Source organism: Pelodiscus sinensis, chromosome 6, assembly GCF_052426305.1.
Source record: "Pelodiscus sinensis isolate ZL-2025 chromosome 6, ASM5242630v1, whole genome shotgun sequence".
Classification (NCBI taxonomy): domain Eukaryota; kingdom Metazoa; phylum Chordata; order Testudines; family Trionychidae; genus Pelodiscus; species Pelodiscus sinensis.
Window position 1 is genome coordinate 86,908,830 of NC_143057.1, and position 23,604 is coordinate 86,932,433.

At 44.3% G+C, this 23,604-nt stretch overlaps 1 protein-coding gene across 1 annotated transcript in view; it reads right to left on the reverse strand.

The window, feature by feature from the left end:
* The window catches only part of WDR41 (WD repeat domain 41), a 50,529-nt gene that overhangs the window by 5,021 nt on the left and 21,904 nt on the right, over window positions 1–23,604 (reverse strand). Inside the window, exons 6-11 of the mRNA XM_075932317.2 lie at window positions 19,421–19,532; window positions 14,190–14,252; window positions 11,484–11,594; window positions 8,289–8,473; window positions 2,899–3,020; window positions 1,819–1,907 (exon numbers count right to left, since the gene is read on the reverse strand). Coding sequence (XP_075788432.2) covers window positions 1,819–1,907; window positions 2,899–3,020; window positions 8,289–8,473; window positions 11,484–11,594; window positions 14,190–14,252; window positions 19,421–19,532 — 682 coding nt within the window. The remainder of the gene's footprint in view (window positions 1–1,818; window positions 1,908–2,898; window positions 3,021–8,288; window positions 8,474–11,483; window positions 11,595–14,189; window positions 14,253–19,420; window positions 19,533–23,604) is intronic.

Here is a 23,604-nt window from a genome sequence, read left to right on the forward strand (position 1 = left end):
TCTAAATGGGATGAGACAGTGAAGGTGGTTTAGCAGAGAGAAATAGCTTAGAAAAAGAGTAGGTTTGTCTCTACTCTGAGCTGCTGATTGGTTTTTCTTAAATTGACTGGAAAAGGAGGAATGAAGAAGCACTGATCTCTCTCTCTCTCTCTCTCTCCCTCTCCTCAGTAACTTGCACAAATACGTTTTTATGTTTGACAACAGCTAACAAGCCCAAGTTTCTGGTCCTGCACTGTTTAGGAAGGAGAATGTAGAGGTAAAGAAAACTATCACTTAAAGGGACTTAAGGACAAAAAAGCCCCTGCCAACTGCTCCTCCAGGATTGCTCTCAACAGCTGTTGTTCCTGGTTAATCAGAAGCAGCTGCAAATTCAATTTTCTTAAGTTACAAACTTAAGCAATAAGGAGCTGGTAACTCTGTAATTCACGATAGGGATAGCCCTTCTGCTGCTGCTCTTTCCCCCATGTACTATATGCAGTCTCTCTTATCCAGGTTGATTCCCTACAGGTCAGTACTCATTTAGACCCCAGTCTCCAAACCACAATGGGTAAATTTATGAATGACAGTTGGAAAAATTGGGCATCCTCTACAAGCTGAAGGCAGGCTGGATTTTGGAGAGGGGGAAACAACCCCAGGGATCATCTACAGTGCCAGGTGAGGCAGATGCTGGGCTCAGGGTGCTGTTTTGCTTGTTTGTTAGTCATAAAAGGGAAAATAGAATGTTTGAAGTAAAATGTTTCTGTATGTGGATTCATTATTCACTCATCTAAAACGTTCTGGGCTTGAGAACTAAATTTTCTTTGAGCCTCCCTGCATGTTGTCAGCAATGCCCTCCTGGGAATAAAGGAGCCGGGTGTCTTCCATCAGTAAGTGAATATAAGAATAAAGTGAAGTGAGAACCCAAGTGTGATCCTGTGAATCTTTGTATTATGTAACTATGGAGGGGAGGATGCTAAAGCGCTCCCTGCATGGCGTGCCTTATGGGCTAGGGCCAGCCATGCCTAAACATCATCCAACCGCTCTACTTTCTGACTAGAGCACATGCACACACAAAAACACAAGAAGGGTAACAAATTGGAAACCTGTATGAGAGTGATGACAGGACAAGTGAACAAGAACAGTACTATACAACAGCAACTCCATTTATTCCCCTAACATGTAGTAGCCCCATGTAACCTCTTCATTTGCTTTTGATTATAAAAGTTATGTACCGCCTGAGGACATCTTAAATCATGTTACATCACAACTAAGCACCACAGCTGAGACTTTGAATACCGAGTATCGATTTCATATTGAAGTGTTTATAATCAATGCAGAGAGTGAAAACTGGTTGCAAAGCGTAAAAATAAGTTAGAATGACTCTCCAAGGAAGCTGTGATCTGTGGTGCATTTTCTAAGAACAGAAAAACAGGCTTAAATATATCTCCGTTCCAACAAAGACCCTAAGGAAGAACAAAAGGGAGAAGGAGAGCTCTGTGTGGTGGCTCTCTGCAACCAGCCGTGGCTTTGACAAGGCTCCACCTGTACAGTGGTCTACGTGGCCAGAACTTACTGCAGAAACTGCATAGATGAGGCTATGCATACCAGCTGCCTGAAAGTTGCTTTATTTATAAATTCAGGTGGGGGGGGGAGAATAAAGGAAGAACAAAATTTCCCATGAAAGCTGCTTCAACTGCAAGCGTGTCCTAATTTAATTTTTTTTATGTTATTCTGAGGAGCATCTAGTCTTTTACAGTCAACTTTGGTGTCCATATGTGGATGGGTATTTATTTAACATCAGTTTTATATACCCAATTCTCTTTGGAGCTATAGACAAACCTGTTGGAACAGGCTCAGCTGGAAGCTGCTGCTTTTCTCGTAGCTCCCAAATGCGAACACTGCCATCTTCTGAACACGATATCAACTGCCTGTCCAACCAAATGAGAAATTATATTGAAACAACCAGCATTAACACATTAACACAAATCTACTTATAAAAAGTCATTACAATACAGTAAGTACCCCAAGATTCTACCCAATTTTATTACCAGTAGCTCTTCAGACATTTAACATGATTTATTATTTAACCTCTCTTGCAATAGGAAAAATTAGTGAACTCAGAAAAACTAGTATAAAACTATACAAATTTGCAATCCCCTCTAATCTAATGCTTTTATAAATGTATTGCTTTTTTTTAAAAAAAAGCTAGTCTTAAGCTGCAAAGACCAATGCATGTATAGTCTTTAAGCAGTGAACACTCATCCCATTAGATTACTTGCATGCTTTAAGTTAAGCAAAGAATGTTTGCAAGATCAAGGCCTTGTTACCTTCTGAGAGACATCTCCATAAAAACAACAGTGGAGAACAACAACACAGCTATTAGATGTAAATGTCTATCACAACCAGCTTTCTTGTCCTAGCTCTGTTTTAATAGATTTGTAACACATCTGGAACTATTAAGCTCCTGGTAGAAATCTGGCTCCTAGGAGAAAAACTAGGAGTGATTATTTTCTGTTCAATATTTGTTCATTAAATTAATTAGGCTGGTTTTGAGCAACCTACATGTTTAAATGAGTTTTATCAAATTGCTTTGGTTTAGCTTTACTAAAAAATAAATGTGAAAAGATATTTCCATAATATAAACTAATTATTTTGCTAAATTTGAATTTTAAAAAGTAAAAGCTTTGTCATTTAGAAGCTGTGTACTGAGCATCCTGAATGATGATATTCCATATCAGATTATAATGATGTAGTTTCAAAACTAAAAACAAGGCTCTCAATTTCTTAAAGGCAGATCAAGCCAAAGATCAGGTATCCTATGCTGCCTTGAAGTTAAATGTAATCGTGCACTTTGGCCATAGTCACCTTTCTGAGCTTTGCATTTCCCTACTGCATTACAAAATTTACCATGACTTTTACCTGCTTGGAAGTTTTGCAATGTGCAATACAGTAGAGTCATGAGCAGTTCTCTGGCAGGCTATCAGACGCTTCATTTGAAGGTTATAGACATATATGCCCTTCCCAACAGCAGCAAACACACACTAGAAAGAAAACTCAATAGAACATCATACAGAAACATCTTGATTTCCAGAGGTATTATACAACCTATCCTTTTAACCTGCATTAAAGCACTGCCTTCTGACATTTAAAAATACCAAATTGGTAACGCTTTGACACTTCCTGGCTGAGAGGGGAAGATTGCTTAATAGGGAGGAGATCTTGTATATCATTGTTACAAAATTAGCACAGCACAAAAATATACTTGTAATTATACCTGAATTCCATTGCGTGTTTCTTTTATGGAATATTTTTACTCAAAAACATTTAAATATATTGTGACAGTGTGCTCCCCACACTAGCCCTGCAGAGCAGGCTGCAGAGATGAGTTAGTCTCTGGGAGGAGGGGAGTGATAAGAGTGACCAAACCTAGAGGAGTGTAAGTGGGGAAGACCAGGAGGTATGGAAATTGCTCAGGGAAAGGCAGCACAGTACAAAAACTGGAGCTTGGTTGTGGTGTAAAGAGGCCCTGAGCCAAACCTGGAGTAAATGTTGGGACTTGGTACCTCCACCCAAGCAGAAAACTGACTGACAGGCTGCTGAAGAGCAGAAACCTTGATACCCTCCTCCTGGAAGAGGAAACTACAAGAGTGACCTGTCCGGAAGGCTCATAGAATGCCGTGGTTCTGGGAGCAGTAGAATCTGTTGGGATATACCCACTAGGAGCATCAGCCTGACAGAGTTAATCCTAAGGCCCACCAGGAGGCAGCACTATCCAGCAGCGAGTAGAGCAACCCATTACAAACTGGTGGAGAATGTGGCAGGACGGGCGGGAGGTGTCATGAAATAAGGAGTCAGTACAAGTTACATCTCTACAAACCAGAACTCTCTTGTCCAGCAACATCTGTGATCCTGGTGTGCTGGGGGGCTAGTGCGATGCAAGGGCAGGGAAAGCTGGGAATGGGCTGTGGGAGGGAGGTGGGATTGGCACGTATGACCCAGCTGGGCTGCCCAGGGGAGCTGGATAGCCTGGTGCACAATTCAGCTGGGCCCCCAGAGGTTTGGGGGGAGAGGGTCAGAAAGGCCAGCATACAGCTGAGCTGGGGGGCATTGGAGGGGGGTAGAAAGCCCAGTGCATGACTCAGCTGGACTGCCAAGGAAGCCAGGGAACCCAATGGGGCAGCAGGGCAGGGGGTGGGGCCAGCAGCAGAGGATCCAGAAATGACCTCCCCTGGTCCGGCTAAATTCCTCATCTGGGACCAGTTAGGGCCCGATGGTGCTGGACCAGGGAGGTCCAACCTGTAAGAATTCAGGTGAGGGGCAGTAAAGACTTTCTTTGCTAGGGGAAGATGTCCCCTACTAGGGTGGATGCTGGAGTTGTTGTTCCCACAAAGGGGAGATAAGAAGCAACAGGAGTGGGTTCCTGCTATGTGGGGATAGATATTAGAAAACCAGCAGCTTTACAGAATATCTCAGCAAAGAAGCAAGAGGAGTCACAAAGGCCAGGAATGGGAAAGGTGCTCCAAGACTAGGAGGCCAGAGGTCTAACCCTGAAGTGTTACAGCTGTGAGAGCAGCAGGCATCTGAGCAGGAATGCTCCAATCTGGAAAGACGCAGAGCTTTACCAGGACACAAGGAGCGAGGAGAGGGCCCAGTGAGCATCACCCAATAAGCAATTGTGTTAGAGGAAAAGGGCTATATAAAGAGATATTGATCCAAACAGGGAGTTCAGAGAAGGGTAAAGGACCAAGGAAAAAGATAGAGGCCTGTAAGGAGCTTGTAAGAATAGTAGAGAAGCCAGGGGGAAAATAAAGAAATGTGAGAACAAGAAAGAGCCTCTGCATTAATTAGTGTCCTCCCTGGATGCTTAACAGTGAGATGAAGCCCATTGCTTCTTGTCCTATCCTCAGAGGTCAAGGAGAACGAGGAGGAGGGAGACAAATTGTTCTCCTTGGCTTCTGAGGATAGGACAAGAAGCAATGGGCTTAAACTGCAGCAAGGGAGGTTTAGGTTGGACATTAGGAAAAACTTCCTAAATGTCAGGGTAGTTAAACACTGGAATAAATTGCCTAGGGAGGTTGTGGAATCTCCATCTCTGGAGATATTTAAGAGCAGTTTGGATAGACATCGATCGGGGATAGTCTAGACGGTACTAGGTCCTTCTGTGAGGGCAGGGGACTGGACTTGATGACCTTTCAAGGTTCCTTCCAGTTCTAGTGTTCTACGATTCTATGAACCACAAAACAGTGGAGCCTCAGAGCCTGGGAACAAGGATAGAGGAGGACTCTGAGCAGGTGGAACATATGAGAGAGAAGCTATTAACTGCAGAGCAGGTCTGGGTGGAGGCCGCACAGGACCTGTGGTTCTAGTGGAAGAAACACTATGGAGGAATGAGATGCATCTCTCATCATGAGCTATAGCCTAAGAGAAGAAAGGAGTGACCTGAGAGCACAGCTGTAGCAGGTATGAGTAGGTGATTTAGAGCAGAATGGGTTGAAGTCCTGAGACAGAGAGTTTGTGATGAAATGTGCTCCCCATACTCTCCCTGCAAAAGCTGACTGGGCTAGGTGGGCACAATCATCTAATTAGGCTGCAAGGGTGGCAGTGAGGAAGAGAGCTTTAGTTGGGAGGCAGCTTCTTAGAGAGAAGCTTACTTGTGAGGAACAAGTGGAGTTTCTATACAAAACAGGAAATGGAAAGTAGCTGGGACTGCAAGAATTCTGTAGCCTATGGTAGGAGGGAGTGAAGAGATTGGGAAATCTAGAATGTGGAAGGCTACAAGGTATGGACATGGCTCAGGGAAAGGCAGCAAGGTGCAAGGACTAGATCTTGGCTGCTGTGTAGAGAGTCTCTAAGCTGAAATCCAGAATAGAGGGTAGATCCAGGTTCCCCTGCCTGCCATTGTGGGACTGGCACTGAGGCAGTGACGCTGAAGACTGTCTAAGACTGCTAGAGAGCAATAATCTTGCCACACTCCCTCAGAAGAGGAATCACAATAGTGGCCTGTTGAGAGGGCTGAGTCATGAAGAGGACACTGTGGTTCCTGGAGCAAGATATGGCTATGGAGGAGAAAACAGTGTAATTGATGGAAGGAGTGTCTGCCTGATGGGCCTAATCTGCAGAACTACAAGGAAGCAGCCCCAACCAATGGTGAGTAGAGCAACATATCACATCTATCTAGCCCAATTCTAATGTAAAAATACATGTAGAAAGAAGAAACTAAAACAGAAGAAATTGTACATCGGATCACTTTGTATAAATCAAACACTAGCAATTGCTCTGCAGTTGTTATGCGCAAAAGATTATTGATTAGAATTTAAGTTAATTGCCAGCTTTGTCACAAGTGATTTGACAAACTTTTGTTTCCTCAAAGTATCTGAGTTTGCAGAAAAATGATATGTTGTGAGATCTTGATACCATTTTATCTAAACTATGGGGTCTGGGCCAGTGTATTTCAATTTTTTTTAAGCACTACACAGATGCAAGTTCTATAATCTAGACTTCTCAGGTCTGGCATCATCTGTAACCCCATAGGTGTTCCAAGGCTGGAGCACTCTGGGGGATGGAAGGAAATCCAGTGGGTTGGCCCCAAGAGTGTTGCCAGACTAGGGAAGAATGAACCCTCCGTGCCCAGGAGTAGAGGCAGCTAGCAGCTGGGAGCAAAAGGGCTGGCACTGAACTCCCTTGGTCCAGCAAACTTCCTGCTTTGGGACTGGTCAGGTCCTGAGGGTGCTGAACCAGGGAGATTCTTTATATTGTGGTACCATCAAGAGGTTTCGATAAAGAAGTTGAGCCCCAGTGAGCTGGGCACTATACGCTCCTATAACGAAAGATGACCCCTGCCCTCCAGAGCTTCCAGCAAATTGTAAAGGCTAAAAGCACTATTGTTTACAGTAGTTCTCAACAGAATGTAAAGGTGCTGTACTAACATAACTGTACAGTTCCCCCTCCATTATGTAAGTCTGGTTTGCATAACTACCGTATTCCACTTGGATGGCAGCTGTTATTAACCAGAGGGTAGTATTCCACATAATCACTTCACCATTATTCTCAATAAATGTACTGGGCCTACGCAGGTCTGTCTAGGAACTTTCTCCCAGAATACTTTTCTGGGATGGTCTTATAAATTTGGCAGAACCAAGCAATCCCAGGGCTAAAATGGCCATTTTGTATCAGTTTTACTTTCCTCTCTTCTCTCATTTCTGGAAACAGTTGCCCATAGAGAGATGCTTCCTCATTCAATCCAAATAAGGCAGAAATAAAGAGAATTACTTCTAAAAACTAATAAGATTAGGCTATAACAGTGAAATAATTGTTTAAATTATTTTAAACCCCCTCTTACTATTTCCTTCAGGCCAAATCCTGCTCTCTCTCGAGTCCATGTGAACTGTGTAATTGATTTCAATGAGGACTAGGTCTGATCCTCTCTCTCATCCACTTCCTCCTGCTTTCATTTCCACAAGAACTGTGCCACACCTGGATTTATATTGGGTAACCTCAGCTCTTCCTTCCCTATTTTATTTTTAAATTCAAAAGTACTGTGGTTGCTCAGAAGTGAGCCTTGTCAACTTGTAAGAAGGGGAGGAGATTGTTCTCTTTTCCTAAGGATAGTGGGGGGAGCTATCAGTGTTGATCGTGGCAATTTTCATCATGTCTTAACAACAATGTCCTCAGCTGAATTTCTTAGAAAGAAGAGCACCCTTTTGTTATCACTGATATATTACTAGGCCCAGAACTACAGAGCTTCTATCTTTGCAAACTTCTCAATCAACTACATTGTTCCAAGAGACCTGGCCAAAGCCAGGAATACTTTTTTACTGCAGTGTAAGATATGTTCATAGTAAAGCACAAACTTTAAATGTGCACTTTATTTAATTCAGTATTAAACTATCTACAGCTAGAACTGTCTGGGAGGCAAATCTTGTACTTATGCTCCAAAAATTAAAATATCTTAATTTCACTAAAACAGGCACTTACCTAGTTTTTTAAGCCAGCCTTTGTCAATTTAAAACAAAACATAATTGTTGTTGCTGTCTGATAGTTTCCAAGCTGAGAATCTAATGACTGTACTGAACTACTTAAGTTACCCACTGCTATTCTGTAATCTTGGGTTAGTCCAATCCAATTAATATTAACTGTATTAATACCCAATTCTTAAGACATGAATAAATCTGACAATCACTTTATTGCTTGCTAAAGTAAACTGTAAACTGAAAATGCTAATTTAAACACTTTGCTTTCTATTAAAAAGTAACCTTTGGAGGTGGGGGGGAGGTTGTTTATGTTTTTTGTTTACTTCTTAAAGGTTTTACCTCCTCGTCAGATGTTAAATGCTGAATTGAAACTTCACGTTGGTTTTGTGATAATTTAATTTCTTGTTGTGTAACTATGTGGAGAGCGGGGTCCCATGATGTGCATTCACATACTTGATTTGTCCAATCCAATGCATCCCAAACTATCAGCTCACCCACATGAGAACCGGTCACAAGTGTCAAATCTAGGCAAAGCACAAAGCCACATATAAATAATCCATTCCAAATTAGTAAGCGGCTCAATGAAAGCAACAGCAACAAAAAAGTTGCTAGATAGAACCTGTTTCTAAGTTAAAATTGGAGTTTTTGGTATGTATTTGATTAGGGAAAATCCTCTTTCCTTTCAAAGATGTTGTTCATCTGATTTTCTTTTACTGATATAAAATGTAAATGTTTTGAAAACAAAATCAGAAGGGAAAACAGTTAAACTTCTGTGATGTATACCATGACAAAGGTGCTACCAAGACAAACACATGCAAATACTCAGGGTTTCTTGTCCAAACCGTGCATGAACAGACGCTTATATTTTATTGGTGATTCACTGAATCATAGAATAGAATCCTAGCACTGAAAGAGACCTCAAGAGGTCATCAAGTCCAGCCCCCTGCACAAAACAGGACCAACCCCAACTAAATCATCTCAGGCAGGGCTCTGTCAAGCCAGGACTTAAAAATCTCTAGGGATGGAGATTCCACCACCTCCCTAAGGCTATGTCTATGCTATGAGACTCTTCTGCAAGAGGAAATGCAAATGGAGTGCTCATTTGCATATGCTATGCTCTCACGTGCATTTCCTCCTCGGATCCCTTTTGCTCAAGAGGTTTTTGTGCAAAAAAGCACTGTGTAAACTGCTTCTTTTTGCGCAAAAACCCTCTTTTGCGCAAGAGGCTGTTCTTTTTTGAGGAGGAACGGCTCTTGCGCAAAAGGGGTTTTTTGCACAAAGGAGCCGTCTACACTGCACTTTTTTGCACAAAAACCTCTTGCGCAAAAGGGATCCGAGGAGGAAATGCAAATGAGTGCAGTATATGCAAATGAGCACTCCAGTTGCTTTTCCTCTTGCTGAAGAGGCTCGTAGTGTAGATGTAGCATATGTAACCTATTCTAGTACTTCACCACACTCGTCGTGAAATAGTTTTTCCTAATATCCAACCTAGACCTCCCCCACTGTAACTTAAGGGCATTGCTCCTTGTTCTGCCATCTGTCACTACTGAGAACAGCCTCTCTCCATCCTCTTTGGAACCTCCCTTCAGGAAGTTGAAGGCTGCTATCAAATCCCTCCTCATTCTTCTCTTCTGCAGACTAAATAAGATCAAATCCCTCAGCCTCTCCTTGTAGGTCATGTGCTCCAGCCCCCTAATCATTTCGGTTGCCCTCTGCTGGACCCTCTCCAATGTGCCCATATCCTTTCTATAGTGGGGGGGCCCACAACTAGATGCAATACTGCAGATGTGGCCTCACCAGTGCCAAATAAAGGGAAATAACTTATCCAGATCTGCTGGAAATGCTCTACCTAATATTCCATTAGCCTTCTTGGCTACAAGGGCACACTGTTGACTTATAATCCAGCTTCTCATCCACTGTAATCCCCAGGTGCTTTGCTGCTGAACTGCTTTTTAGCCAGCCAGTCCCCAATCTGTAACAATTTTTGGGATTATTCTGTCCCAAGTGCAGAACTCTGCACTTGTCCTTGTTGAACCTCATCAGATTTCTTTTGGTCCAATCCTCCAATTTGTCTAGGTCACTCTGGACCCTACCCCTACCCTCCAAAGTATCTTCTTCTCCCTCTAGCTTAGTATCATCTGCAAACTTGCTGAGGGTGCAATCCATCCCATTATCCAAGTCATTAATAAAGATGTTGAACAAAACCATCCCTAGAACCGATCCCTGGGGCACTCCATTTGAAACCGACCACCAACCAGACATCGAGCCATTGATCACTGCCCATTGGGTCATACAATCTAGCCAACTTTCTATCCACCTTACAGTCCATTTATGCAATCCATACTTCCTTAACTTGCTGGTAAGAATATTGTAGATGATCCTCTCTCAGGCAGAATATATACAACTTATTTCTTGGTGTGTAGAGGCCATTACGATACCCTGCAAAGTCTGATGAATGTCACTGTAGGATAGGCATTGTTAAGCACAACTGTATAATCAGATACATTGAGACAAAGACCAAAAATACCAGACACTGTTGGGTACAGGGACAGAGGGGCATAAAATCTGGGATGGAAGGTCCACCAGGAACACTCATTTTAACTTGTGTGGAAGGTCACTGGTTGGCTCCTGAGCAGTGAGGGCAAAGAGCTAGACTGTGATCAGGAAGGGAAACATTGCTGGGCTCCTACAAAATTAGGCTTTCCCTCCTGGAGTGAGGAAGATGATAAATTATGTTTAAACTTTTTTTTTCCAAACTAAGTTAATGGGTTTTTCAAAATCAGAAATAGGAGGTATAGTCAGTGTGTTCTGAAGAATCCTGTAGAGCCCTCAAAACAGAGTTAGGGTAGCTTTAAAAGTTGTCACTTCCATGAGCAGGGGCCATATCTGCTCCTGCAGCCTCCACACAGGGAAGGCACATGTTAACTCATCTTGGACCCTGTGCTAGTGCAGGGATATACCTGGCTCAGACTACAGAGCTGTTCAGATGGATCTGGCTTATTGTTGAACATTAAGCCAATTTATAGCAAAACTAAAAATCACAAAATGATTTTTGTAAGATTTAAATGACCATAATGTGTTGCAATCTTTTTTAAAAAACAGTGTAACATTTCTTTCTAACTTTGCAATGCCTCATCTGTAACTACCTACCAAAGTTTAGTAATTCTATGAGGCCGTGGAAGGGACTGATAGAATTATGTGTTTAAACTTCCAAGATAGCAAAAAACCCAACTCGTGGCTTTGGAATTCTATTCCTGTTGCTGACACTGGCTCCTTTGTGCCTTGGACAAGTTACAACCTATCTGGCTTAGTTTCCCCATTCATATAATAGGGATAATAGCACTTATCCTCACAACATCCCTGTGAAGTGTCAGCATTTGTGAAATCCTTTGACTATCTTTGCAACTCTATTTTAGTTCCTCCAGCAGTTAGAATGTTTTGTTCCAGTTGTGTGTGTGGCCACAAACAAACTAAACTTCACAGCTGAAAATATTCCACTAATTAGCAATACTAACCAATAATGCATCATCTTACCATTGACACTGACCAATGAGAGGATATTATCTTGATGGTCAACCAGACGTTTTAATTCAAGGACATCCCAACCTTCAGATCCCTCTGTGGAAACCACCAACCTAAAAATTACTTTAAAAGATAAATGGACAAATGTTCTAAATAAACATTATCATTTGGATAGAGTAAAATGCAGCTTTCTGTTTAAATGAAGAATTCAACTGTGAATTAAGTATGCCTAAAGTTTGTTTTAGAGATGATCCAATGCAATATGTACTTTAGAGTATAGAATAATCTCTTTGAGTGTTTTCTAACTCAAAAGCAGCTTTATTACAAAATCTTAAATAGCTTGTCTTCTACAAATGTCTATAACAAGAGTGCAGATGCTTAAAAGCGAACTACCAAATTGCAATTTAAACTACTGAAAACCCAGATCACTACTTAGTTTCCAATCTTTTATTTGACTAAGGTTAAGATTTTTGTAAATTATTTTTAGTAAAAGTTATACAGGTCACTAGTCATAACAAACATTCATGGGAGCCCTTGACTTGTCTGACTTTTTTTCTCAAAAATATCAGGGGAGGGAAATGATGGCTCCAGACACAGAGGAGGAATGACACTTCTGGCCCTAGCTCCAACTGCAGCTGTGGGATGAGGGCACAATTCCCTGGCTGGCCACAGACAATGTAGTCAGAGGTCCAATAATGGCATGGAATTATGGAAACACGCAATTTTGGAATTGATAGAAAATGCAAAGGGGACACCAACTAACTTACAAATACAAGAAATGGGACTGAATATAACTGGAAGTATTATGACATATGAAAGGAATGAAGACGTTTTAATTAGCCTCCTAATTCCTTTTATCCCTTACCAAGAGGACACACAGGCTACATCGAGACTGCATTGTTTTTCCGGGATACCAGAGGTATCCCGAAATAGCAATGTCGCATGCAAGGAATGCATCCGCTTTTTTGAAAATTTTTTCGAAAGAATGGACACACTCTTTCGCCATCCCTGTAAACCTTTCTCTACGAGGAATAAGGGATGGCTTGAAAGAGCACTTTCTTTTGCAATTTGGCACCGTGTATACATGCCAAATTTCGAAAGAGCCTCTTTCGAAAGTAAATTGAGAAGAGACGCAATTTGCGATTTTTCCAATTTAATAGTCCAGCCTCAGTGACCTTTGAGTAGTTCAGATGCAAATTTTATACTATGCCCCATTTATAAAAGTGAGATTATTTTTAAATTCTCACTTTATTTTTTTCCCAAAAAATGCTAGAAGTGGCTATTCTCCAACTACATATATTTTTACAAGAGTCATGATACGATGGTTTTGATTTTAATAATGTGCCTGGTCTCCTGATAATTGGAGTAGTTCTTTAGAGTCTCGCCTCTGAACACGTTTCGAAGATACTAGGTGTCTTGACTTAAAAAAAAAAAAAAAAAAAAAAAGACTCATGGATAACTAACAGGATTATGTGTGTCTCTACTTTGAGAAATCCCATAAGAGTGAATACCTGTGAGCTCTGAGACTGTCCAATTATGTCCTCTGGATAATATTCCCTGGTTGACACCTTGAATGCGTAGCTTTAAGATTAGCAGACTCTAGAGATGCTTAACAAAGGTAAATCATCTGGATGGGGGGGGAGGTCAAATTATCATTATTTATAAAAACAACACGGAGGATCAAATGATCAGATCCAAGTTTGAGAATAAATGTATCTCCTGTATTAGAATTCTGCACTGGAGGTGCTATGGTACTGGAATGTATAGAACTACTGCAGACAGTGAGCATACATCATGTTTCCCCCTAAGAACATCTGGAAACTTGATTATAAATAATCAAAATCAAAAGACCATGATTCATGATCATAAACTTTCATTAACTGGGGAAAAGCATGCCATTTACTAACCCATATAGGAACCAAAATGGATTGGCACAACAATGGATGGAGCACCAGTTAGATAAGATAGTTTCATGATGAAATTTTAAAATGTCTAAAGGAAAATAACTAAGATGAAAGTAAAATTATTTTTTGGTTTAATAACTCTCTTCCACTTTAATAACGTTTCCAGCTTGCTTTGTGAATATAGCAGTATTCTCGGGTTTATTCAAATCAACTTCCTCCTCTATCCCCATCTGATCACTTACTGTTGACAGGATATTTTAGCATTCATTCCAAATAATACCTTTATTAGAAATGGTAAAATGGCTCCTGATTAATTTTGAAACAAATAGCAAGCCAAAGACTCTCACCCCACGGCAAGTGCGCTGTTCAGAGTTGCCGAGAACTTTTCAGAAAACAAGTGTGTTTGGGGTATTTTTTGAGGGGGGAGGGTTAATTTTTGTAAAGCAGTGTGACCAGCTAGTACTCCCACCTCTCTATATATTCAAAAGATTTAGGTGGGTTTTTTTCTGATCTTCAATGACACATTGACCGAAGCATTTTATCAAAACCAGGTATGAAAATTGGACCCAAATGACATTCTATCAGCTACCTTCTTCCTTGGGTTTTTTTTTTTTTTTCAAATATATATTTACCTGCATGTTCCCTCAGTCTGATCAGCCACTTTGACTGTTGTTGTTAATTTATATTTAAAATGATGAATCTTGTGTTTTTAAAAATGTTTGATTCAACTTTAGAAAGTAATGAAGCATCCAGTCACCTTGCAAGTAAAGTAATAAAGCATTCAGAGATGAAGATATTGAAATGTAATACTCACTCAACTCTTTGCCAACAGCTGCTGCAACACAGTTTTTTGGCAATTCAACCAAAGCACTGATATCTACAAAACAACAATAAAGGAAAAAAGGTTATTCTCCATACAAATATAATACAGTTAAGAAACAGCAAGGAGAATTGTATCGGCTTGAAGATGGCACCACTGGGGCACTCTGCTCTGGTGCCGGGGTTATCACCGACTCCAATAGAAGAGTCCTGAGGTAAATATCTCTTTCTTGGTCTGAGGCTTAAGACTTGCAAATGCTGCACTTGTTGCTAATGTCACCGCAACACCTGAGGCAACTCTTTTGCTGATGACCAATGGGCTAAGGATCTTTGCACAACTCACAAGATTTGATGCCTGGGAACTGCACTTGCCCCATGTCCAAGCTGAGTCCCATCCAGGACAACTCACACACTACAACTAATGCTAAACTACTCTGCTAAGAAATTATGTAAACTAACAAAGGAATAAGTTTGTAAAAAACAAGTAGGTAACAAAACTGACCCATGCAGCAGTGCCTTCCACCATCACTGGCAGCAAAAAGGAACTGAAGGCGGGGGAAGCTGGCGGTGGCCCTTATACCAAGCCATGCAGGCACCACTCCAGATGGTGCCATAGCCAGATTCCCCACTGATACTGTTAAGGGAAAACGTAGTGTAGTGGCAAGCACACACACACACAATGTGGAATAGACATGAGCAAGCACTTACATTAAAATTCATAATTTTTATAATTCAAGAAAAGACAGTTGCACATTTTCAACACGCAAATGAAAGGCAAGTTGATACCACATGTACTGGCAACATAAATACACTTAAATATATTTGTCGATGACTTATCAATTCATACATTTCAAAACATTTTAATAGTGGCTTCTTACAAATGTTCATGTTTAGTAAACAAGGAACTAAACCCTCACCTGATATAAATTAGCAAGGCCCCATTGGCTTTGATGGAGCTATACTAATTTTCACCTGCTAACTGTCTAATCTAATGTTGTACTTCCTGTTTGTCTAATTTTTAAAATATGTCTTTTCTGCCATGCTACGCCAAATTATTTAAAACATTGTTGGTTTGATTTTCAGAGATGCTACATCCACTGAAATTAAAGGAAAAAGCAGTACCCTTTGGGGGGAAAAAATCAGATAGTATGACAAATCTCTTGTTACAAGGGGGACTTTGTCACCATTACAACTGTAAAATGACTTAGTGCTTGTAGTCTTGTGCAAAGTGTTGTACAAATCTAGAACATGGGAGTTCAGGGCATTCGTCACCTCACAATAGCAAACCCAGTGGTTTGAGTGGTATCCACTAAATAGCACCACTGCACAAAGCAGACTTTTGTATTAATGTTGGCTAATATTTTAGCACAGAATTTCATTTTCTTCAAAGAAGTGGGATGCAATGCTGCTGGCCCCTGCTAGGGATTACTGGACTCTGCATAGCCCAGGTAGCAAATAGAAGACACTACCAGAGGAAGGGAGAAAGAGCTAGAGCAGTGGTCACCAACCAGTAGATCGGGATCTACTGGTAGATCTTGGAGCCTCCGACTGGTGATCCTGACTGGCTTGGCCAGGACGCTATCAAGCGCTTGCACCCACTGTCATGCTGCTCCTACCCTCTGTCTTGGAGCTGCCCCCCGTGAGCCTCCTGCTTGGTAAGCAGGGTGTGGGAGAAAAAAGAGGGGGGCACTAATGTTAGGGTGTCCCTCCTTCCCTCTTCTGAAGCCTATCTCCACACAGAGAGAAGGGGATGGAGGGAGCTTAGTAATGCAAATTTCTGTCACTCACACACTGTTTCTCTGTCATGCTCACAAACACGCAGTGTCCTTCACTCTCATCTCCGGACCCAACACGTACATGGTAGGTGGCTGTTACTAATTTTACTGCTTGCAAAGTGTGTTAGTTTTGGTTTTTGACTGATCTGTGCAGTTCATAATTTTCATTTCTCTCTTACGCTTAAATTTAATTCTTTGAGTAGTGAATTCTAAAATATCTAACCTGTCAAGGTCGGAGTAATTATCCTTGTGGCAATTGCTGCTTCTAGAAGTGGCTGCAATGTCCCTGCAGCCCCTGAGAAAGACAGAGCAAGGGGTCTCCACATGCTGTCCTTGCCTGCAGACATCACTCCTGCAGCTCCCATTGATCAGTAACAGGGAATCATGGCCAGCAGAAGCTGTGGGCTCAGTCCCTGTAGATGAGGGGCAGCACATGGGGCCATTGCTGTAAATGCCAGCTGCTTTCAGGAGTGGTACAGGGGCAGGGCAGGAGTAAACCGCCTGCCTTAACCCCACTGCTCCACCACTCGGAAGCCATCTCAGTTAAACAGTGCCCAGCCAGAGCCTACTTCCTGAACCTTGTCCTTCACCCAATGTCCTGCCCCCAGCACCCAAACTCCTTCCCAGAGCTTGCACCCTGAAACCCCTCTTGAACCCCAATCTCCTGCCCTGGGCTAAGCCTGGAACCCCTTCCACATTCCAGACCCTTTGGCTCAAGACCAGACCCTGCACCCCAAAACCCCTACCCCAACCTGGTAAAAGTAAGTGAGGATTGTGGAGGAAGGGGGATGGAGTGAGCAGGATGAGGCCTCAGAGAAGAGGTGGAGGGGGCAAGAAGGAAGGAAGTGGGGCAAGGGTATTTGGGTTTAAAGTAGATCTTACATTGCACTTAAATTGAAAAAGAGATCTTGTGATTAAAAAGGTTGTGGACCACTGAGCTAAAGGGTTCCCACCTGGCAACTCAGTTCCCAGCACAGCCTGAGGGAAGTAGACAGTGGCAAGCATGAAACTCCAGACAAGCCAAGAACTGAGCATCTTGCTGTTTCTTCTTCTGGATCCCTGGGTTGGGGTGGGAAGCAGATGTCTGGGCTGGGTCAGGGCATGGCTGGGCTCTGTGTGTGTGGGGAAGAGGAAAGAGTGTAAGGGTATCTGAGCAGGGGGGAGGGCCATATCTGTTCTGGGAGGATAGCAGGCTTGAATGTATTGGCTGGGAGGCACCTGCAAGCGGGTTGTGGGAGGAGTGATTGTGGGTGTATAGCCCCTCCCCTCCTGCTGGGTTCTGAGTGTGGGGTGGGGAGAGGCAGAGAAATAGTAACTGGGTTGTCATAGGGAGTTCTCTAACTCTCTGTTCCAGGGGGAAATATTTGTGTGTCTATTGTTATAGGCATACTAAATTACCACAAATAACAAACTGGTGTGATTATATAGTGTTCTGACATACAATTTGCAGAATTTTAAAATGTGTGCATAATTTTTTTGGTGCAGAATTCCCCCAGGAGTAGTACATTGAAAAAAATGAGTTCTATACTGTATTTATAGATATTGCTGGAACAGACCATACTTTCAAAGTACCAGGTTGTGACCCTTCTCTTCCTCTATACCATTTCTTTGGGTGTTCTCACACCTATGGTTTCACCTACCATTTATAATGAGGATTCATAAATTTTCTTTCTCCCTCCATCATATTTTGGCCTGTCTCTCAGACATGGGCTCCTGGATGTCTCAATTTAAATTTAACATGGCTAAAATTACATTTAATCCTTCCTCCCAAACCTTCCCCACTCCCTGCACTTTTTTGTCATCAATATCCTCATCCTCCAACTCAGGCCCATAACCTGGGAGTCAGTCTTAGCCTTGCTTTCCCTTGACTCGCTTATCCAAAGCCGTGTCCTAATATTGCCATTTCTTCCTCTACCATATTTCTAAAATCAGATATTCCATTTCTAAACCCACATGCAACTCCTCCTCTCCTGTCAATTAGTACCACCTCCTCCTATCTGGCTTCCCCCACACCTGCTATGATCATCTTCCTGGCCATACCTCTCCTGCTCTGAATCCCTTCATTGGCAGGCCTGCCGACAGTGGGTGTAAAGAAGGCTGGTGCCTAGAAGCCTGGTGATTTAAAGGACCCCAGGGCTGCCAGCCATTGTCGTTGCTACTACAGTAGAAGTGGTGGCCGGAGCTCAGGCCCTTTAAATCACCGCCTAGAGTGCTGCATTCCAGGCAGCTCTGAGGGACGGGAAAAGAAGCATGATGTACTCTGGGTGGCATGGGGGGGCTGGCTGCCTCTGGTCCCACCCCTTCCAGGAACAGAGCCAGCCTCTCCCACTTTGCCCAGGGGCCAGCAGAGGCTGTCAGCGGCCCCGTTCACTAGCATCCTCCGTCCCACCACCACAAGTTCAAAATCATTGTGCGCACTTTCAAGATTCTCTGCCACAGATGCCAGCTATGACCACTTATCTTCCACTGCTTCTCCTCATCTTCGACGCTAGGAATGTTAGTGGGTAATAGAATAGTCAACTAACTGCATGAAATCTTAGCAGTTAGTCAACTATTCTATAGTCCCTGCAGGCAGGGCTGGCAGCCAGTGTGCTCTGGCCCCATTCTCAGGGAGCCCCCTACCACCTCACGCTGCTGTCCCTGTATCAGAGGCAGCAGCGTGGGGTGCAGGCAGGAGCTGGTCTGCAAGGGGAGCCAGTTTAAAAGCCAGCTCCCCTCACAGACCGGCTGCCTGCTGCCCTGCGGTTTCGGATTCAGAGGCAGCAGCCCCTGTCTACAGGGGGTCCGAGCTCCCCATGGAGAGAGACTACTGAGGTGGCAGGTGAGGCTGCTGCAAAGCAGCCTCTGTCCACGTTGGCCCCAGCTGGCTGTGGACAGAGGCTGTTGCAGCAGCAGTCCCGGTCCGAAGGGAGCTCAAACTCCACCATGGACAGAGGTTGCTGCCATGAAGAAGCCTCTGCCCACAGTGGGCCCATTTTAACAATATACTGATTTACTAATGGATCAAAGCAGTATGAGTTTAAGTTCTTATCTGATTGTATTTACTATTCCTATTCTAAAAGTTCCCTTTGTTTAATTACAAGATTCATTCCTTTATATAAAAACCTATGCACTTACAAAAAGTCTATTCCTTCACAGAGGAATAAAAGCTAGTCTGTGGATCTGGTCCTCTGGAAGGGAAATATATAAATCACTAGCTAAGGATCTAGTCCAGCAAGTGACTGTACAATTATAGATAGCTGACATTCTAAAATTCATACAGCACATGAGCTTAAGTATCCTTAATTCTGAAATGATTAAGTTGACATTTTTAAAACTAGACAGAGGGCAGCTTTAATATACAATGTTATCTTTAGAATTAACGAAAATTTGCCAGGTTTCATTTTGCATCATTATACAAATCCATTTTACTTATACTTTATCTGCTATAATGAGCCATTTCCATTTTTACCTGCATCAGTAAGATGACTGGTCTTACACAAGAGATCTAATTTTCTGTTCCAAACACACAGATCACTCCCTCCAGATAACCATACATCCAGTCTTTGAAGAACTGTCAAACACTGCAGAACAAAATCAGACATATGGCCTTTACAAAAGTTCTTTAGGGAATTTTTCAGTGAAATGATTATCAGCTTTAGCTAGGTAAAACTGCAGGAACTATCAAATACATTAAATTTTCCTCCAGAATACAGAAGTCACTCATGAAACACCATTTTCACTAACAGAACTGTAGGGCAGAGGTGAGGAACCTTTTTTGGGTTGGGGAACGCTGTCCCACAGAAAAATCAGTTGGGGGCTGCACACAAGTGAGAAGCAAACCAAGGCTCCCTCCCACTGACGAGGCCCCCAACTGAGAAGCAGAAAGGCACTCCTCACATTTCCCTCATGCACCAGAGTTGGGGGGTGCTCAGGCTAGTATATTGTGTTCCAGTCCTGCGGGGAGATGGCGGGAGGGGCTGGAGAACCAGCATGGACTCCCAATCCTGGGGTGGGGAGCCCTAAGCCTTGTGGGGGCTGGATCTGGCCTCCGGGCCTTAGGTTCCCCATCCCTGCTATAGGGCCTGATTTTCAGAGATGTTCATCATCCAAAGGTCCTACTGATAGTGCTGAAAACCAGATGGGGGGGCCACAATCATAGGGATGCTGCAGGGTAGTTCTGGACACTCATGCACAACCCTTAGTACATGCCAAGACTGAGCCTGCCAGCTCCAAATTTCAATGCAGAGCCACAGTGGAGGCAGCCTGGGAGTAGGGCCAGCTACCAGGACCCATAGTATGCTGGGTTGGAGCATGGGAAGGAGTGAGTTGGGCAGGCTCTGGCCAAGCAGTGCTTATGTAACCCACACACCTGATGAGTGTAGTGTACTGTCCCATCCCATCTAATGGCACTAAGACCACTTACAGAGAGAATAATGAGTCTACTCTACAGCCTGAGGTGAAGCCAGCTGGCTTTTTAGTTCATGCAGCAGAGCAGGGGTGGGGAACCTAAGGCCCAGGGACCAGATACAGGCCCTGGCTTGCCAGATTCCAGCCCCCGAGGCTCAGGGTTCCCCTCATCATTGGGGAGCCTGCATTGGTGCTCCAGTCCCCCCGCTTGTCACTTATATGCAACCCCCAACCAACTTTTCTGTGGGTCAGTAGCCACAGACCCACAAAAGGTTCCCCACCCCTACAGCAGAAGCTCATGCACTAAGCTGCAAAGAAGAAGTTACTCACCCTGTGTAGTAACGATGGTTCTTCGAGATGTGTCCCCGTGGGTGCTCCACTCAAGGTGTCGGGTCCCGTCCCGGCGCCGCTGGTCGGAAATTTCCATAGCCGTAGCCGGGCCGGACCGCGCATGCGCGAGCGCAGCACGCGGCGTTCGCGCCTTTGCAACAGTCCGGCCCCCCCCTCGTCAGTTCCTCTCACCGCTCAGTCCCTGGAAGACAAAGCAGAGAGACCCGGAGCGGGGAGGAGGGTGGGGCGTGGAGCACCCACGGGGACACATCTCGAAGAACCATCGTTATTACACAGGGTGAGTAACTTCTTCTTCTTCTTTTTCGAGTGGTCCCCGTGGGTGCTCCACTCAAGGTGAGTACAAAGCAGTAACCCAGAATGCGCTCCGGGTCAGTTATCTTCTACCGTGGATAGAACCGCAGAGGCTACCGCGGCATCTGAAGGTCTTCCGTATTCAGAGGATGATCGGTGGCTCCTATAATCAAAGTGCTCAGGGGACGATCGCCGCGAGGAATATCTGCTAACATACCCCCTATGATAAGATCTAGGCGAGGAGTAGCTTGGTGAGCGAGATCTGTATGATGATCCCCGACGGTAACAGTGATACCGTTCGCGATGAGCAGAATGACGAGACCTTGATCTCCATCGCGGGGAAGGCATTGTTTGGCTATGAGACGCCGAGAAATGTCTGACCCTCGCTGAATGAGAGGGAGAAATTGAAGGTTCAGGTGATGGTGAAATTGAATGTCTCGGTATTGACTTCCTAGCAGCCTTTGTCGGGACTGTAGAGGCAGGAGGAGCCTCCCTCCCTTCTACGATAAGGAACAAATGGCGGGGGGAGGAAAATGAGCTTCCGTCATATTCACAGCGTTATCAGGCTGCTGTACTGCAATCCTGCACGGCACCGCAGCCAGCGCCTTGCCCGCTGCAGCTGCGAGAGTAGCGTGATCCGCCGGTGCCGACTCGGCACGGTGGGGGGCGCTCTGTCGGGCCCGTTCATGTTGCTCCCCGGTGCCGTCTGCCAATGCCGAATCCGGTGCCGACTGCGGCGCCGGCTTGTCCTGGCTTATGGGAGCCGCTTGCGGTGCCGCTAGAGTTTGCGGCTGGGCAGACGGTAGCGACTCCAGCACCTGTGGCGGTGCTGATCGCTCTTCGTGAGTCGGGCTCTCAGCGGGGCGCAAAGCCGGTGCCGATAACGAACGGCTTGGCGGCATTACCGATTGCGCCTGGTGTGACTTTCCTGGTTGTCTCGCCAGCCCGGACGTACCAGGCTTATGTCCCTGACCAACTCGGGAGAGTGAAGGAGGCGGAAGAGAGTGCGTAGGAGAGGCTCTCTTCTACTTTGACACCATTACTGCTGGCGATTTTGATCTCTTTCTCTGCCCTGCGGGAGGCTCTGAGACCTGATCCTCAGAAGGCTGTAAAGCCTTATCACACAATAGCAGTTTTAAGCGCATATCTCTTTCTCTGCGTGCCCTTGGTGTCAATTTCGCGCAATGGGCGCATTTTTGTGGCACATGCGATTCCCCTAAGCACCTCACACAGGCTTCGTGCCTGTCAGATGCCGGCATGGCTTCTTTACAGTGAGCACACCGTTTAAACCCCGGTGACCCAGGCATAATGTGGGTTTTTTTTTTTTTTTTTAAAGTAGCACCTAACTATATTAACCAAAGTTGACTATCTATAATCTTTCTTCTTCTCTTCTCTTCTCTTTTTCTTGTTCTTTAAAAAAAAAAAAAAAAAAAAAGGCTTCTGTCTGAGGAGACAAACGGCGTTCCGCCAGCAACCACGGGCGGTTGAGAGGAACTGATGGGGGGGGGCCGGACCGTTGCAATGGCGCGAATGCCGCGCGCTGCGCTCACGCATGCGCGGTCCGGCCCGGCTACGGCTATGGAAATTTCCGACCAGCGGCGCCGGGACGGGACCCGACACCTTGAGTGGAGCACCCACGGGGACCACTCGAAGAAGAAGGTCTCAGTTTCTTTTCCATCCACAAACAAGCAGGAGCCTATCTGCATTACACTTACCTCAGGGAGAGGGACTCCCCCTGAGGTGGTGACATGTCCCTCAGCTTCTAGGAGGAAAAACTAGTAGCACTTTAAAGACTAAAGTGCTACATAGTTTTTCCTTTTGTTTTTGCAAGATCAGACTAACATGGCTACCTTCTAGGAGGAGGCATGGTCAGGCAATTCTACGCACTGCCTCTACCCACAGGCATTGTCTTCACGGCTCCCATTAGCCCTGGTTCTAACGGAAGACAGGTGGGGGCAATGCACACAGCCCCCCTTGCTATGGCTGATCCCAGCAGCAGTGAGGGTCCCAAGCCACCAGGTGCTTCATGTCTCATGGGCCTTTGTATCCTCCCCACCCAAGGTTTAGTCAGGGGACTATAGTACAAGGTATAGACAGGTCACAGGCTGTGAATTTTTGTTTACTGCCTGTAACCTGTCCATGACTCTTGCTAAAAATACTCTTGACTGAAGACAGTATTTTATACCTTTGGGTCTTTCAGCTCCTTCCTCACTTTTACTGAAGGTTACCACAGATACCTCCTCCCCCCTTAACCATAACTGAGGTGTATATTTCTTTTTAAAGGAATAGACAACATTGTTATTTACTGAACTTAAATAATACTCTAACTGGGGCCCTATCAAATTCAGTTCATTTGATCCATTTCACAGTCATGGGATTTTTAAGATGGTCAATTTCACTGTTTCAGATGTAAACTTCTGAGATTTCACAGGGCTGCAATCCTGAGGCGTCCTGACCCAAAGGAAGGTAATTAAGATAGAGGGTTACTAAGCAATTCTAGGGGGTCATGGCATTACCACCCTTACTTCTATGCTGCTGCTGGCAGGGGTGCTGCCTTTAAAGCTAGGCAGCCAGAGAGCAGTAAGGGCTGGCCAGGCATCATAC